Raw genomic sequence first — 17,010 nt, forward strand, 5'->3', positions numbered from 1 at the left:
TGAAGGAACGGCCATTCAGAGCCTGCCCCACATGTGGTCCATATAGATAGATAGATAGATGGATAGATAGATAGATAGATGATAGATATATAGATATAGAGATATAGATATAGATATAGATATAGATCCACAGAGCACGATACACTGCCTACATCAAGAGCACAGTTTCCTGTGCAGTTCTGGCTGGCTGTGAACTGATGGTGAAGCCTAAGCTGCATGAGACTTGTAGAACACCACTGTTGCCTTACACTTGTGCTGTTACAGGAGGAAGAACCAAGACGACTCAGGACGGTCTGGTGAGTGAAGGGTTAAAGGTCACATTTTTATTTATTGGCAAAAATTAATTTATTCGAGAACATTTTAAAGTGGGGAGTCAATGAGTTCAATGTATATAGCCTTAAGAATATAGCATATTAATTAAAAAACTAAAGTTAACAAATAAATAACAAAACTTCAAACGTAAACAAATAAAACCAAATGCATAAAACAAAACTTCAAACTAAAAACAAATATAACAAGTAAATTAGTCAGCATTCAATTCCTGTTGATTCTTCAACATATAACTGCAGCCTGTTGCTGGCCTTGCAAACACAGCAGAACGGCAGGTAAGATGGTAAAAATCTCCTCAAGAGGAATGTAGATGCCTCACTCGGAGTGGTTGGTTGTTGATGGACAAGTCGTCAAAAGGTTAAACGTGAGGCGTGTTCCAGGCCACATCTCAAGGTCTTTCAAATTTAGCCCAAGATTGGTATGGTTACAAGGACTGAGATGTGGGAGGTGGTGTCAATCTTTGCACCCTCAGTGCTCCTGGTGGACAGTCCTGTCTCTGAGAGCTGTAATCCTGCTCTGTGCCCTGGGAAAGCTTCTGCTGCAGTGTTCAGACCTAGGGGTGGAAAAGGCCTGGTGAGAACCTGCCATGTCACTTATCCCATACACAGCAGCACAATTCAGCAGGATAATCCAGGATGATCTTTCATCTGAGGTCATTCTCTCATGCCCAAGAGAGAAGGGTAAGAGATCCCACAAGCCTGCATATTTTCCCAGCTTTTAAAACTGCTAAAAATTAAACAGTGAACAGCAGATAATTCCAATCATACGTATACATTATATTTTAATATCATGTAGCAATGTCTCAATGTCAGATGAGGAGAGATATGAACAAACTAGAAAACAATAGGAAGGCCTTGGAAGTCTGGCCATCACTGAAATGAAGACTATTATAATTCCTCCAGTGCAGGAATATGCCTGGGGTCCACATGACAACCTCAAAATCTGTAAAGACCCAGAGAAACAATATCTCAAGAAGTACATGAACACTGAAGTGATATTATACTTGGCAAGAATATGCTGCATGGAAATCTTGCCGAGGGTAGGCATTGAAGTCCAAAGGAGATACTCATGCAGAAAATAAACTATACCACTCCTTTGTTTATGTGTATCGTAAAACTATTTGTGGGGAGACCTAAAGGCACTGGGCTCAGATAATACAAGAGAGCACAGACTGGAGGGATCAGTACACAATAGCCAGAATCTCTATGGATCACATACACTTCATGGACGGAATTTCTTTTAAAATGGACAAGAAAAATATTCTGAGCTGCTCCTAGGTGACAGGTGCTGAGAACTATGGAGAAAGTCACACACCCAATAAGACAGTTTATAAGTACAGGGAATCTACTTGGGTCCTCTCATCCTGTGCTTTCAAATCCTCTCAGTGACACCGAAATGATGCTGCATCTTCTCAGACTAGGCCTTTTGCTCAGTGACCAGTTTTTGCTGATTCAGGGGGTCCTGCAGACTTTCCTCCATTTTCTCCTCATCCTGGTCATTAGAAGATTATATTGTCCATGGAGACATACATGTATACAGACACAGACAGACAAACACCCAGACATACACACTTTTGAACTCACCCAAATATATTTGTTCACATATACAAGCAGAGTAATTTGCAGAATGTGGTTAGTTTCCCAGTTAATGGTAATAGAAGGGATCACCCAGTCTACTATTGTGGCATAAGAAAAAAAAAAAACCTGGAGTGGAGTAAGTACACAGTGAGCATAGCCTAAAGACAGCTCAGCCAATAAAGTGTATTCCCCTGAAAATCAGAAATTAGAAATGTGACATCTAGGCCTGTTAGCCAAGCCTGCTTAGCAAGGTCACAAGGCCGTGCACAGGAGGCTGATTTCAGGCAACAGAGCACTGGGGGGGGGGGGGCAGGTGAGCCTCTTCAGTCCTCTGCTCACTGTTTCCCAGTGCATGCAAAGTGAGCTGCATTTTTCAATATGAGGTCCCTTTACCATACAGTACCTGACAGGGGAAACAAACTACCAGCACAAACAGCTAGGAAATCTCCATAACCACAATCCAAGGTAAAACTTGTACTGGGATGCTATCAGATATAATTCGAGTAAGAGAAGGCTAATTCAAAGCCAAATGCTGGCAGGTATAATCAAACTCAGCCGCAGTCCATGGAAGGGCTGGACAACATTGTACCTTTTCACTTTCTGACTGATGGACATCTGGGTAATTTTGCTTCATGGCTGCTCTGAGGTGAACCACTAAACACTAATATGCCACAGTTTCTCTGCTCACACCTACTTCTTGTTCTGGAATCGCTGTGTCAAAAGGTTGAACTTTCACAAGAGTTGTACACAGCTTCTCACAGGGCTACCCATTTGACACCTCCAGCAATGTCTGAGGGTCATCACTGTTCTAAACCCTCCTTACAGATGATTTTCACTCAGATCAAATGATTTTGAATAACAATGGTTAAGAGTGCCACAACACAGCACAGGGTGAGTGCTTTGGACGATTTTGAGCCTAAGTTTCTGTCTGAGGCAAAGATGTGATTCCACCTCAGCATAACTCCTGGACATCTTCTGCTTGCAGATTCAACTCTAAGCAAATTAATCTTTCAATTAACAAATTCCAGGCCAAACTCCAAAGCCAAGGTATATTCAACCAAGTTTAGGCCAATCTGGAAAGAAAGTGGTGGCAGGTAACGATTAACATAACCAGGATGCTGAGAAGACACAACAAGCCACATGACCTTCCAGTGTTACTATACACTGAGAGCAAAGAAGGCAGAAGAGCTCTGAGTCATCAGTTTCGACACTGAGGTATATAGATTTCACACAGCAGCCTCTCCTCACATCCCTGTACCCTATTCAAGTTTTCTCCAAGTAATATCAATGTTTATGAATAGTTTTCCCAGTGTAAATAGTTTGAATAGTGATCAAGACCCCATTAAGAACAGTTTAAAATGTAATTGGAAAGATTATGTTTTCTCTTCTTCTTTCTCTCTCAGGGTGTTTGTGGTGTGTGTGTGTGTGTGTGTGTGTGTGTGTGTGTGTGTGTACTTTTACATGTTTCTAAATATGCACATATAGACTTATACAATAAATATAAATATTTATATGTGTCTGTGTTCAGAAACTTGATGACTTCACACACACATGTGAAAAAGCACACATATACACACACTTATATATATAAGACCCCCATATCACAAACAATTAAAACAAACAACTTCCAAAGTACAATATGCACCATAGTCATAAACATGATCACACATATATGTACCCACAAACACACAAAAAACACCCCCCCACACACACAGAGTCAGAGAGAGATGGAGAGAGGGAGAGAGGGAGAGAGGGAGAGAGGGAGAGAGGGAGAGAGGGAGAGAGAGAGAGAGAGAGAGAGAGAGAGAGAGAGAGAGAGAGAACAGAAATCATAAGTGAGAAGCAGAAAAGAATGGGGAGGCCATCAGGCTGGAAGAACAGTTGTTGAATACAGATTAGGCAAAGGAAATGTGTCAAGTGAGAGCTTAGACACTGCTATCCATCCCTTATAGAGTAAACCTGTGTAGAGAATGCACTTCTTGGGCACACTAGGTTGAGAGAGCTGGACAAAAATATCCCTCTAATCCTCACATATCTCACACAAACCCTCACCCTGAGAGAAGTCTTTCCTACATCCCTGTTCATCCAGTCAGCTCCAGGACATAAGCCACAGGAAAGAACACTAAAACACTGACATAAAACAGGACGGACAAACTGCTTCTCAAGCTCTGTCACTAGAAACCACGTATTGGACAGGCAGAAGGGACCATTTTCAATGTACGGGGAAAAGGAGAGAAAGTCCACAAGCCCCATCATAATTGACAATGAGAGCCATTCTTTTGGCAATTGAACTGAACTCTAATCAGTTCTGTGCACTACAAAGACGGCTACCTCATGGCATCCCTCTAGCATAATGGCATGTAAGTGTGTGATCAACAGATCCCCCTTAAGGAAATGCATTTTCTAGTTGAGCAGGAGGATTTGGTTGTCAATCCTCCAGTTTCTTGCATGAAGCTAACATCACAGAAAGTTTTGTAAATGTTCAAAGAGATGAACAACTGGATGAGACCTAGGAGAGTGTCTGGATAAGGTGGAGAAAGGTTAAACTGGTTTGACTTGGTTTATGCTTAGATATCAGGAAAACCTGCCCTTGATGCTTCATTCATCCTACCTGAGGCTGCTTGTTACATGGATTTTCATACTGGCTTCCCCACAGAACCTTGTTGTTTCCTTAATAGACTCTTCCAGTGCAATCTGTTCCCATAGAAGCTCCCTGTTCTCATGCCGTGCTCTCTGGGCATTGTTCTTCAGCTCAAACAACTCAGTTAGGAGGGGGCAGAAGCTGCGGCTGAGACACAAAGAAAAAATGGTGACTCCCAGCCAGTCTCCAACTTCCTCCCACGTCTCCAAGTCCATTACTCCTTCTAGGGTCCTGATCTGAAGAGAGTCCCAGATTATAGTCCAAGTCCACAGTAGCCATGGAGCATGACCTAGAGACAGGTCAAATGGAGAAAAGAGCCACATTCCAGAAGACTCAGGGCACTTCTCAAAAACCTGACACCATTGATTCAAGTTTTTCCCAGAAGAGGACTTAATCCCCATGTGTGCTTATTTGTCCATTTTATTAGAATGTCGCTTGGAGGCCAATCTTTCTGTGTCCTGTGTGTCCTAGAGCCTTCCTTAGACACAGGCTTCCTTGTCTGCTTCAAACCCTATAAAGCCTGATCCTACTTTACTTCAAAGATAAGAATGGGCTGACACATGCTGTGCCCTGTGCTGGGGTCACAACCTTGTAAGTTACTCACCAGTACCAGTCATTTTCCAGTGTGAGGTGTGTACATTTGACCAAAGCTCTATTGACCTGCTCGCTCATTTTCTTCATGTCGGTCATCACTTCCTGGTGCTGCATCGTGAGCATTTCAGACTCAAAGTTGTTCCTGTGGTAAGGCATGGTCCAAGGATGAAATAACATTATGAATGAAGGATTCAAGAATTATATGAATTCAGACTGAATCCTGAACTACCCCAGCCTAGGACATGCCACGCCCTTGCTTCTTGGTACTGGGTCATTTGATATTTATTAAGTTTATTATTGTGAACAAGGAGACAGCAGTGCCAGGAAACAGAAGGAGGGAGCTGATTTGCTTGAGCTCCCTGAGGGGGTTTGAAGGAATAGACTAGCTTGCCAAGAACATTCGAGGACCCTGTGTCACAATCCAGGCTCCAACTTAAGCCCATGAAGACTATTCTCCTGTTCTTAGGTAACAATTCTCAATCATAGAATCTATTGCTACATGAAAACCCAAAGGAACATGAACAGTATTTACAGGGAAAAGAATTTATAACACGCACCAGGAGATTCCCATGTGCGTCCACCTGAGCAGATGTGAAATGTTCTACTGCTCACAGTGAGGCTCTCACCCTCATCATTATCATGCCATGGAAATTGACACAGGATAATTCTCAGGCCAAATCAGAACATAGAATACCCAGATCTTAAGTGATACACAAAAACACACTCACACATGCATACACACACACAAACTCACACAAAACACTCTCTCTCTCTCTCTCTCTCTCTCTCTCTCTCTCTCTCTCTCTCTCTCTCAAATACAATTAGAATGCCAATTAAATATAAGGATGTGGCATTATCTCCAAATACAATGAATAAAATCAGAGAAAACCAGTGATCGCCTGTTGTCAGTCCAGTCACACACTGTGAGGTAGCAAGTGGGATTGGGTCCCTCCAGCTCTTCACAGGACCTATTGAACCCAAAGCACCTCCACGTCAATTACAACAATGATTGGTCATAATCAGAGCACCTAGAAATTCCCACAAGCCAACACCTGTCCAGTCTCCTTAAACCACACAATGAGAGCTCACACACTACTACCCTCACTCCCAGACTGTGATTCAATCAGGACACAGGCTATGATTTACGTTTGTAGGAATTAAAATAGCCTGTGCCACCATCCCATTCCCATCTGAACTTCACATTCTGATGCAATCAGGAAAGTGATTTTGACCATGAGGACACCCTGGAGTTGTAGCCTACTGTGATGTGAGGAAATGTGGATTTAACAGAACTTGCATTGTGACTACCTGTCATTTAAATTCTTTCCCGGGTACTCGGCCAGGATACTCCTGAGTTCATCTCTCTCCTTCTGCATCTTCTGGAGAGCAATTTTGATGTTCTCCAAACGCTTCATTCTCTCCTCTTCAACAGGTGTCGTGGAGGGTTGGGACGATGCCTTCTGATCAAACTCTGTAGGTAGATAAATACCAGTAAACAGGCATATATGTGGACACAGTGTCAAGAAAAACTATGCTTACTCTAAACAGAAGTCTGAGGATGAACAGTTCTACAGATACAGTGAATCCCTGACAGAGCAAGAAAGCTATCTTTAAGCTGAAATCAGCTAGGTCCCTGTTCCCACCATCAGAGCCATATGATGACATATGCCATAATAGATATAGACCACACCTCCTAAATCCATTCCTCTGTCACTGAAATTCTAAAGCTGGCCTAAACAAGAAGAATTGGAGGACGTTCTCAGCTAATGTCTGATGTGAGGCAGGTAAGTCCTTGAGTTCAAACTGCTTAACATCTTGAATCCCTAATCATGTGTGTTCAAGGACAAAGTAACTGAGACCTTGATATATGACCAGGAGAGTATCCCTCTTGGCATCAATTACCCAAGTAATCTACAGGACACTGCTGAGAATGAAGTGTTTCAACAGCCGATCCTGGAAGAGACACTTTGTTATTCTTATAAAGGCTCATCCTGGTATTCTTTGACACTGCCCAGGACACTAAAGAGATCCAAGGAAAGCCCCTTGACATATAACAGTTCTTGGTTTTCTGTCAAACTAATGATCAGAAATTATTGTGTCTGGGTCAGCCATTAGGAAGACTGAGGCTCTAAATCATACGTCCTACTCCTGGAAGGACCAACACAAGCCAACCTCCTCCAGGGAGCTCCCCTTGCCCTGCCCAGTACTCACTTGACCTCCTCAAGGACCTTTCCATTCGTCTTCTTCTCCAACGTGATGGAAGGCTAGCCTCCCTCTGCCTTGGTCTGGTGCCTGCATGGATATGATTGTCCCTCCGAAAGAGACTGAGGATCCTGGAGAACATGCCTCCTCGGGAACCCATTAGGAAATGAAGGGAAATCGCTCAGGCAGTTGGTGTCACCACAACACTGCTGACATCACAGAACATTCTAGTGTCTCCTGGATACAAGAGAATTTCCAAGGAAGACACTACCGGTGATGTCACTGGGAAATGCCATAGCTTACTTGCTAACTACCTCCACCCAGACTGACCAGTTTCTGCAGTGGCTTTTCCAGAGACTCACTTTTGAGCCAGGGAACACCCATTCGCTCACTCTCCTTCCAGAGCTTCAGAGTTCTCACTCCTTCATTACAACTCAGTTGCTGAGGAGAGGGAGAGTTGTATCAGGCCTTGAAATGGATAGAACATCTTGGTTAACAGCCAAAGATCTAAAGACCGTGGATGAGGGATATTCTTCTTCCTGAAATGTATAAATCCAGGGTCCGTGCATGTGACATATAATCCATTTGCCACAATTTTTACTGTTCCCTAGAGGCCAATATTTTTTCCTACTCCTTTAAATGTATGCAAGCTGGACCTGTTGTTTCATGGATTGTGCCTTGAGAGGGGTCATGGTTTCAATATATTCACCCATGTTTTTTCCTGAAATCTCTGTCTTACCATCCCATTTTGTGCAATGGAAACTCCCTTTTCCTGGCAAAAAAGCTTCTCAGGTATAGAGCAAACATCAAATTGTAAACTTTCTGTCCATTCTTAAAGTTAAAATCCCCAAAAGTGAGGGAGGAACTGAGACCCAAGCGAGAGCCATGGAGGGGCAGAATGCAGAGGTGCTGCTGGCCAAGGAAGAGCAGGAGGAAGCAGAGAAGCTGTAGCACATCATGGTGCACTGGGAGCTAGAATTGGAGTTCAACCTGGGCAACCTGCTGGCTTCACTCTGAGGACCTACAGGGTGCTTAACCATCATTTATAACTCAGTATCTGGTGTCTCTCTGGCCACCGTTGGAACTGCATTCAGAGGAACCACAGACAAAAGTCATCCAAAGAACAATTCACCAAAATAAATAAAAATTAGTACATTTTTCTTTCAAAAAGGCATACAAATGTATGGTCAAGTCAAACAAAACCCAAGGAAACACAAGAAATGAAATATTTCACAACAACCCAAGAGTGCAAGAAACAGTATAAAAACAATCTCTGAGGGGTTGGGAATTTAGCTCAGTGGTAGAGCAAGGCCCCGGGTCGGTCCCCAGCACCAAAAAAAAAAAAAAAAAAAAAAAAAAAGAAAAGAAAAGAAAAAAAGACCAATCTTTTAAATCTATAATAATTCTATATGTATTTCTTGAAATAGCAGTTGGAGGAAGCAGGCTGTCATGCTCTTATAAGTTCCATAGCCTCATCAACCCTTGTGACAATCTACACCTGTTTGATTTTTTCTTAAGCACAGATATGTGTGAGTTAGAATCCCGAGGTCTGTCTGTGATCAGACTGTAAACTGTAGTCAATGTAACACTGGCAATCATTAGCCACAATCTTCAAGTTTCCCTTGTAACATCAGAGCACTGCCATAACTTTGGAAAGCAAAACTCACCCTCCACCAAACTATCCTCCAAAATCCAGTCTCTCCAAAACACCAAGTCCATTCCTCATGCTATAAAGTATGACGGCCAAGCCTTGCATATGAAGGATCGATATTGCAGGCTCTAATACCTCACCAAAGAGACATTGCCCTAAATTCTTTTACAAGTCCGGTTTCCATGATAAGAGTTATATTAAAATATTATCCCAATCTAGACCTGTTTCCCTGGGTTGGCACATGCCACGTGTTTTCTCGAATGACTCCTTTTTTAAGCCAACATTCTATTACAAATATTACAAATTTTCAACCATACCCAATAACTTAAAAGCCAGTCACCTATAGCCAAGACATGTAAAGCTTATTATACATTTAAAACCAAACAGAAAAAAATGAAGTGACTACACATATCTTTAGTACTTAGATCAAACACCATTTTTACTTCTTTAGCTGTCATTTTAAAAGAAGCACCTTGTTACCTGTTGATTCCAAATATCACAGTCAAAGATTTCTCTAAGAGAAACAGCTAACAGCTCCATTACCATAGAAGCTTTGAAGCTGCTGGCACCTTTAAGGCCAGCTAGTGTAGACATTGAGCCAGCCCCCTGGGGAGCTTCCCCAGTGGACAGACCTAGGCTCCTAGCTACATTCCTCCATTGAGGCAGGATTCAGTCAGAGACACACATGGCAGTTAACACCAGAGATAACCAGTTATCTAGGATGCTGGGCTCCAAAGGTCAATTGAAACTGTTTTATTTATTTGTTCCTTTCTTGAAAGGACTTAAAACTAAATCAAGGGGGAAATCAACCAGCATTTAAAGTTTTCACCATTTTTTCTTTTAAACATGAAACACAAAACATTCAAGCAACAAGAAGCACAACCCAGACATACATTGACATCCATGGACAGCTTGGTGCAACAAGGACAGACAATAGACATAGAGGGAAGGAGCTAGATGGTGTCCCACTAAAAGGACGCAGATACCCTACCTAAAGGACACAGAACCAGAAATAAGCACTTCTCCAATAGGAGCCAGCAAGGAGGCAGGATGTCCCCAGGAGAGCTCTTAAAAAGCTTAATCTCACTTTCCTTCTTTTGCCAAAGCATCTGTGGAGAGTCTGGGAGGAATGTTTTTCTCAAACCATTTTCTCTCTTGTCTAGGGTGTAAACTGTCTCTAATCAGGGTCCAAAGACTAAAAGCATCGATGAGAATTAACTTTGCTTCTCTAGATTTTAGCATAACTCTAAAAGAACACGTACACAAAAACATTTGACCATTATTACCTTGTCCCTTTTTACAAGGTTTACTCACCAGTACCCCAAATCTTTATTTTTCTTTGCACGTGCTTTCAATGCCCACGGTGCTTCTGTATCCTGCTTACTGGGACCTTTCCTGGCCCAGTTTCCCCAATACGTCCCTCCTTCACTGGCCGGCTTCCTGGGACCATCTCGTCAGGTTGTCCTCTCTTTTCCAATCTTGGTGGGACCTCCATTTGATGATGCCTGTGTCATCAGGACACTCAGAACCGGGCATAGGCCTATAAGAGTTAAGAAGAAACACACACTCGGGTCATTCGTGTTAAAAGAAGGCTGTCCACGCTTTACTGAGATCTCCTTATATACCAGAGGCAAAAGCCGTGGAAAAACAATAAAGCAGGTGAAAACCCCAACCAGGAAAATAGGAAAACAGGAAAAATCTGCATCGTGGCAAGTCCTGGCCCCAACACAGGGGCGTAAACAACTTCTTAACAATAAGAAGCTGAAAGGCTCAGCAAGAGGAATGGGTGCCATGGAAGGTCCTGGCCCCAAATCAGGGACCGAGAGAAGCTGCCAAGGGTGTAAACAACTTCTGGCCATAGTAGGCTGAAAGGCACAGCGAGGGGGAAGGGAAACACTCCAAGGTAGGGCCCAACAGGCTAATATAAATATATATTGGAAAAACTAAAACACTGTATATGAAGAAAAATAATTAAAAAGTGCTACATATCTAAGCATAACATTCATAATAAAAGAAACTCAAATGACAGAAATTCATAAGAAATATTCATCATCCTTCTACATCACGCAAATGCAAATCAAAATTACTCTGAGATCACTTTTCACACTTGTCAGTATGACTAAGGTTAATAACACATGTGACAACTCAAGCTGACTGGGTTATGGAGCAAGGGGAACATTCATACTCTCCTGGTGGAAAGGCAAACTTCTACAGCAACTTCGGAGATCAGTATGATGGTTCTTCAGGAAGGTGAAAATTGTTGTACCTTAAGATACAACTCCAGGTCTCATGTCCAGATGTTGATTTATCCTAGAATACAGACCCTTGCTCAACCATGTTCAGTGAAGTTCATTTATAATGCTTAGAATTTGGAAATATTTAAGTTGTCCCTTAACGGATGAATGCATAAAGAAAACGTGGTGCATTTACAGACTGCATTGCTGCTTAACAATTACAAAAGGCAAAAAGGGAAGCATGCACTATGCAGGACAATGAATGGATCTAGTAAAAGTCATTCTGGATGAGGCAATCCAGACTGAAAGAGACAAATGGGATACATATTCACTGAAATGTGGGTGTGGGTGTTAGCTGTTGATTCTTCAATCTGTGTGACTGTATGATCAGTTTAGTGTGAGGGTCTAGGGACGTGGGCCAGACTGTCCTCATTTAGGGAAGTACAAGTTCACTCATGGATGGCTGAGGGACACTGTCAGGGATAGGAATGTGAAATGTGAAGAGACAGGGAGAGGGCAGCAATGGAGGGAACATAGAGAGGGAGAGTAAAATGAGGCGCTGTATCGAAGCATAAGAGAGTAGAAACCCTAATTGCTTTTTAAATTGTTTTATCAAGGTAACTAATGATTTATTATGGGTGCAAGGAGAGAAGTTAAAATGTTGATTGTGTTCATCTATGTGAAATTTCAATAATAAGTAAGTCACAACAGTTATGGATTTTGACTTTCAATGAACCTGTTACAGATAATATCTAGTCCTTATGGAGACATCTGTTACCATCTATTATACACTAGTCATTTTATTTGTTTACATTTCAAATGTCATCCCCATCATTGGTCTCTCCACTTTGAACCCCCATACCCTCCCAATCCTCTTTGTTTCTAAGAGGCCACTCCTCCATCTACCCACCCACTTCCTCTTCACCCCTCTAGCATCCCCCTTCTCTGGGACATCAAGTTTCTACAGGGCCAGTTGCCTCCCATCCCAGAGATGTCAGATGAGCCAGTTGTTGCTACACATGCTCTACACTATATGTATCAGGAGCCATAGCCCGGACCATATATCCTCTTTAGTTGGTAGTTTAGTCCCGAGGAACTCTGAAGGCTCCAGTTAATTGATATTGTTGTTCTTCATATTGGGTTCCAATCCCCTTCATCTCCTTCAGGCTTTCCCTAACTCTTTCATTGTGGTCCCCAGGCTTAGTCCAATGGTTGGCTGTGAATATCTGCATCTATGTCTTGAACAGAGGCACATGGGAGACTAGAAGGAAGCCTCAGACTCCAAAGTAAGGTAATAGGATGTAATTCTGTATTTTCCCAGAAGATGGCGACATAGGATCCTTTTCACAAACTTGTTTCTCACTATCCTCTTAGTTCTGTCCAGCATGTCAGGAAAGTTCCGCAATGTGCTCTGTGACTGAAGATCCTTCTGCTTGCTGGAACTCGATCCGCTGCGTGGAATACTCTCGATCGGCGATGGGCGTCTGGGTCGGTGGACGGATTGACTCCAGGAACTGAGAATGAATGGACTGAGTTGAGCAGACATTGAATTCATCTGAGTGGTTGGCATCTCCAGAACCTGCAGCTTAGCATCCATGGATCCAGGAGAGCACAGTGTGCAGGGCTGAAATCAGATTCTGTAATGGAGAGGCGGAAGAAACTATGGTTTTGAAGTATTTGTTCTTTTTGAAAGCACAAAGTGGGAGATCAGTCAGTTATCCTCTTTTTGCAACATCTTACTCTGAGCTGCAGGACATATCCTGGGGGATATTGCTTTCCATATTCAATGGGCTTTTCAGAAATTCCAGTTTCCTGAAACGGCATGGCCCTACTTTGGTGGACTGACTGGTAGGAAGTGGAAAGGTTCTCTGAGGGGCAGATGAGGAAAGGCCAAAAAAAGAGGAAAGAGACAGCTATGAAAGGGCTGCTGGTGGGTACAAGGAAACAACAAGCACATTTCTCAAAGCCCTATTTTACTATAGCACTGTGGGAAGCATAACCACAAGCTGACAGAAACAAATTGTTAAAATAAACAATGCATTCGTTCCCATCCCCCAAACTACCTCGTTTTTATCCACCAAGGTCAATAGAAATTTAAGCCTCAAGTACACCTTCTCTTAAGGTTCCATACCTCAGCAGGCTGAAAAATCTGCCAACAGGCCTTGACCTACCTTGACTATGCCTAGCAGGCAGACCTTCTCTCTCTTTCTTTTCCTCTGTTTGAGAGCAGGAGCAAATGACTTTATACTGTGGGAGGATTTCCATTATCAACAAACATAAATTTTCCGAAGTCATTAAAGCTAGAAGGCCAATCATTGATGGGCAGGTGTGGTCAGGTCACTCTACCTAAACTATCCCATGGAGAAAAGTAAAAGTGACAGCCATACCTGTGTTTAGGAAACAAGATGTCACAGGTGATTTGAGTATGGGTGCTGTGTGGGAGAGAGGAGGTCATGAATCTATCTGGAAAAGCCCACTCCACTTTTAGATGTGTTTTGAAAGACATATAATAGAAATTTAACTGCAACAAAATTTTGTCAGCAAATGTGCTCTAATGATAGGTGGTTAGGTTTTGGGGGTCTATTGACACAGAAACTGGATTAGTGGTAATATCTTGGGAAGTAGCTTGTGTTACAAGGAGAACTTCAGTTATCCCTTGCCTAGGCCATCTACTGTCTTCTCTTCTCTTTTTCCTCTTTCACTCTTCTATCTGGGCTGATGTAGCAAAAGGCTCTTCCCAGAGACAAGTCAAAGGAGAATTAAGGTGACATCTTTACCCTGTTTTCTTATAGACACATTGGACTGCGAAGGCTGTGAGGGAACCAGGCGGGAGGAGACTGCAAAAGGCAGAAGGAAGCAGTGACTGCACTGGTCGTGTTTCCCATTCTGTCACAGAAGCATTTTAAGAAAGGAGGTTCCATTGGCTCAGAGTCGGGAAGCACAGACTCCATCCTAGAAGGGGTGAGTGTAGCCGTGAGAGGTGCAGTTGGTAGAAGTGGACTGGCTGGCAGGATGTGAATGAGACTCTTTCCATGTGGGTGGAGCAGGGAGCAGAAATAGGGAAATTCTAGCTCTTAGCTTCCTCTCTGTGCCATTCAGTGCAGGCACCTGGCCTGAGAGTTATGGTGTTACCACCATTCAGAGTTTGCTTTACGTCGATTCTCTCCCCAAAACCCCTCAGAGCGACATTCAAAGGCCTGCTTCACTAACACACTAGGCAATTTTTACCTTCCTCAAGTTGTCAGTGACCAGCAGCAGAGCAAGGCAAGAAGGTTGCACGGCCATTTAGAGGGAGGAATCAAGGAGTGGTGTTCGTGCAAGCCAGAAGAGACCTACAGGAAAGCTGGACATCAAAGAGCCACACACATTCTCTCATGGATTCTCATGGTTTTCCCAGGGTGAGATTCAGATGCATGTGGTAGCTAAAGGCATTTCTGGCTGAAGCCGGTTTTCCTATGTGACATTAGGAAACAGTTGTAATAAAAGAAAGTTTCAAACAGCAAACTGTTCTGATTCTGATGGACACAAGTCTGATACTAGGCTGGAATTCTCTTCATAACTTTCGATACTTTTGAAAATAAAGGATAGATAGTATAATGTACTCGAATCCTAAAATACTGTGAAGTATGCATTTCATAAATATGCATTACATGATATTCAGTTGAAATTGCTGGGAATTGTACTTTCTTCTATCCCTATAACCACTTGGCTCTGGACAGAATTACTAAAGAATATGATGACTTGGGCTGTGTGTGTCTCTGTGTGTCTTTGTGTGTTCTGTGCGTGTGTTTATGTGTGTCTCTGTGTTTCTTTAGGTATTTATGTGTTTATATATTTATGTGAAAATGGAGGCTCTGTCAACTTATGGTATTTTTCACAGTAGCTATTGTCCACAGTGTTTTATGAGATGAAGTCTTCATTATGGCAGATGGAGTCAGAGAGACTACAGAAAGATCAAAGTAAGGGGTTGGGGATTTAGCTTAGTTGTAGACGCTTGCCTAGAAACCGCAAGGCCCTGGATTCGGGTCCCCAGCCCCGGAAAAGACAAAAAAAAAAAAAAGAAAAAAAAAAGAAAGATCAAAGTATAGAGGAAGGGGCAGGGAAGATATCACAGCAGTTGAAATCACTTATTGTTCTTCCAGAGGATCTGGAATTGGTTCCTGGTAACCATACAAAGACTAACACCAACCTCGATAGGCAAAGCTGTCTCCCAGATTCTGCCCACACTTGACAACCTCGTGATCCACCCATACAAAAGGCAAAACGCAGATCCGGGTCTAGTGGCTAAGAGTGACATTGACTATCTAATCCGGAGGGGAGGAGGGTGGCGGCCAGCAGTAGCAGTAGCGACAGTTGCATCCAGAATACTCCAGGCCACCTCCCTCCCCACCCACCACTTGTTTGGGTGGCTTTAAAGAGTTGAGTAAAATCAAGCTGGTAACCAACCATGACTGAAGGAGGATTTGATCCCTGTGAATGTATTTGCTCTCATGAACGCACTATGAGAAGACTCATCAATCTGCTCCGGCAGTCCTGGGCCTATTGTACCAACACAGAATGCCTTCGGGAATTGCCAGGGCCCTCCGGTGACAGTGGCATCAGCATCACTGCGATCTTGATGGCCTGGATGGTGATCGCTGTGCTCCTCTTTCTACTGAGGCCTCCTAACCTGAGAGGCTTCAGCCTTCCTGGAAAGCCTTCCAGTCCTCACAGTGGACAGGTCCCGCCAGCCCCTCCTGTGGACTAACATCCTGGTGTGGGAAGCAGCGATTGTTTGACACCCTGCACGACTGAACGACTGCAGAGAACCTGGCACTACCTGTCTCTCCTTTTCCATCTGCAGTTTCATGAGCTTCTAGAAGTTTCACTTGCCAACTGCCTTTGTTTCCTGTGTTGCCACAGTCCTTATTTACAGTATACCTGAGTAAACGATTTCTTTGAAAAGTCGAGGGCTATGTTGGTTGGCCTAAGCTTAAACTTTCCACTCGTTCTCCCTGGAACACTGACCATAGCGTCTGTGGTGGTTTCTGGCCCAACTGAAGGAAAATTAAGGTTTCTGCATTTAAGTATTTTAAGTTGTTTGGATAGATTTTAATTCTTTTTATAAGGTATTTATTCTGGGTTGTCTGGTATGAATGACAGAACCATGCTGTAGTCACTTTACTGTGGCAGTTTACCTGTGGGTGGCAGTTTTCTGTAGTCCTTGACACTGATGCTTTAGATCATTTTCCTTACAAAGTCCAGCTGGCTTATATGGCTAGAATAGGAAAATCGATTTGGTTGTTTAATGATTTTTTAAAATAATTCCCATTAAAAATTTCTGATGTTAATACTTTAAATAAACATGATTGATTAATATTTTTAAAAGAGGTAAAACACTCAGAGACCTAGAAAACCATGGATGGCTTCCTCTTTAGTCAACTGGAGCCACAAAAATGTCAGAATCACAGAGCCAATCAGAATTCACCTGAAACCAGACACTACAGAAATGATCTCATTTATATAGAAAGAATTGGCTGATGGGAAAGGATAAGCAAAGTTGCTCACCACAACCATGAAAGGACTCTTCACAACTGGGCATAGTGACTCAAAGTGCCAATTTCAGTGCCTGGGTACATTCCTACAGGATCAAGCCCACCCTGCTCCATCCAGTAAGTCCATGACATTTAGGTCTGCCAGATTAAACTGAGAAGTCCTATTTTTCCTTTTTTTTACTATATAATATCTACTTGTGAGTACATTGTAGTTATCTTCAAACACACCAGAAGAGTGTATCAGATC

The 17,010-nt window shown here is 42.8% G+C and overlaps 1 protein-coding gene across 1 annotated transcript; it reads right to left on the reverse strand.

The window, feature by feature from the left end:
- Positions 1 to 301: 301 nt before the first annotated feature.
- Positions 302 to 7,553, reverse strand: LOC134481926 (uncharacterized). Its single transcript, XM_087587025.1, has 5 exons — positions 7,354 to 7,553; positions 6,451 to 6,613; positions 5,153 to 5,284; positions 4,519 to 4,695; positions 302 to 883 (listed from the first exon to the last, which is right to left on the reverse strand). The coding sequence occupies exons 1-5, from the start codon at positions 7,502 to 7,504 to the stop codon at positions 799 to 801; spliced, it is 708 nt and encodes a 235-aa protein (XP_087443151.1). The 5' UTR covers positions 7,505 to 7,553; the 3' UTR covers positions 302 to 798.
- Between the last annotated feature and the right edge of the window lie 9,457 nt (positions 7,554 to 17,010).

Source organism: Rattus norvegicus, chromosome 15 (genome assembly GCF_021556685.1).
Source record: "Rattus norvegicus strain SHRSP/BbbUtx chromosome 15, alternate assembly SHRSP_T2T, whole genome shotgun sequence".
NCBI classification, from domain to species: domain Eukaryota; kingdom Metazoa; phylum Chordata; class Mammalia; order Rodentia; family Muridae; genus Rattus; species Rattus norvegicus.

Coding starts and splice junctions, on each gene's coding strand:
- LOC134481926 (XM_087587025.1), bottom strand. CDS start 7,504: ATGGGTTCCCGAGGAGGCATGTTCTCCAGGATCCTCAGTCTCTTTCGG. Junction 6,614..7,353: donor AAGGTCCTTGAGGAGGTCAA/GTGAGTACTGGG, acceptor ATCTACCTACAG/AGTTTGATCAGAAGGCATCG. Junction 4,696..5,152: donor CTGGAAAATGACTGGTACTG/GTGAGTAACTTA, acceptor TTTGTGTCTCAG/CCGCAGCTTCTGCCCCCTCC.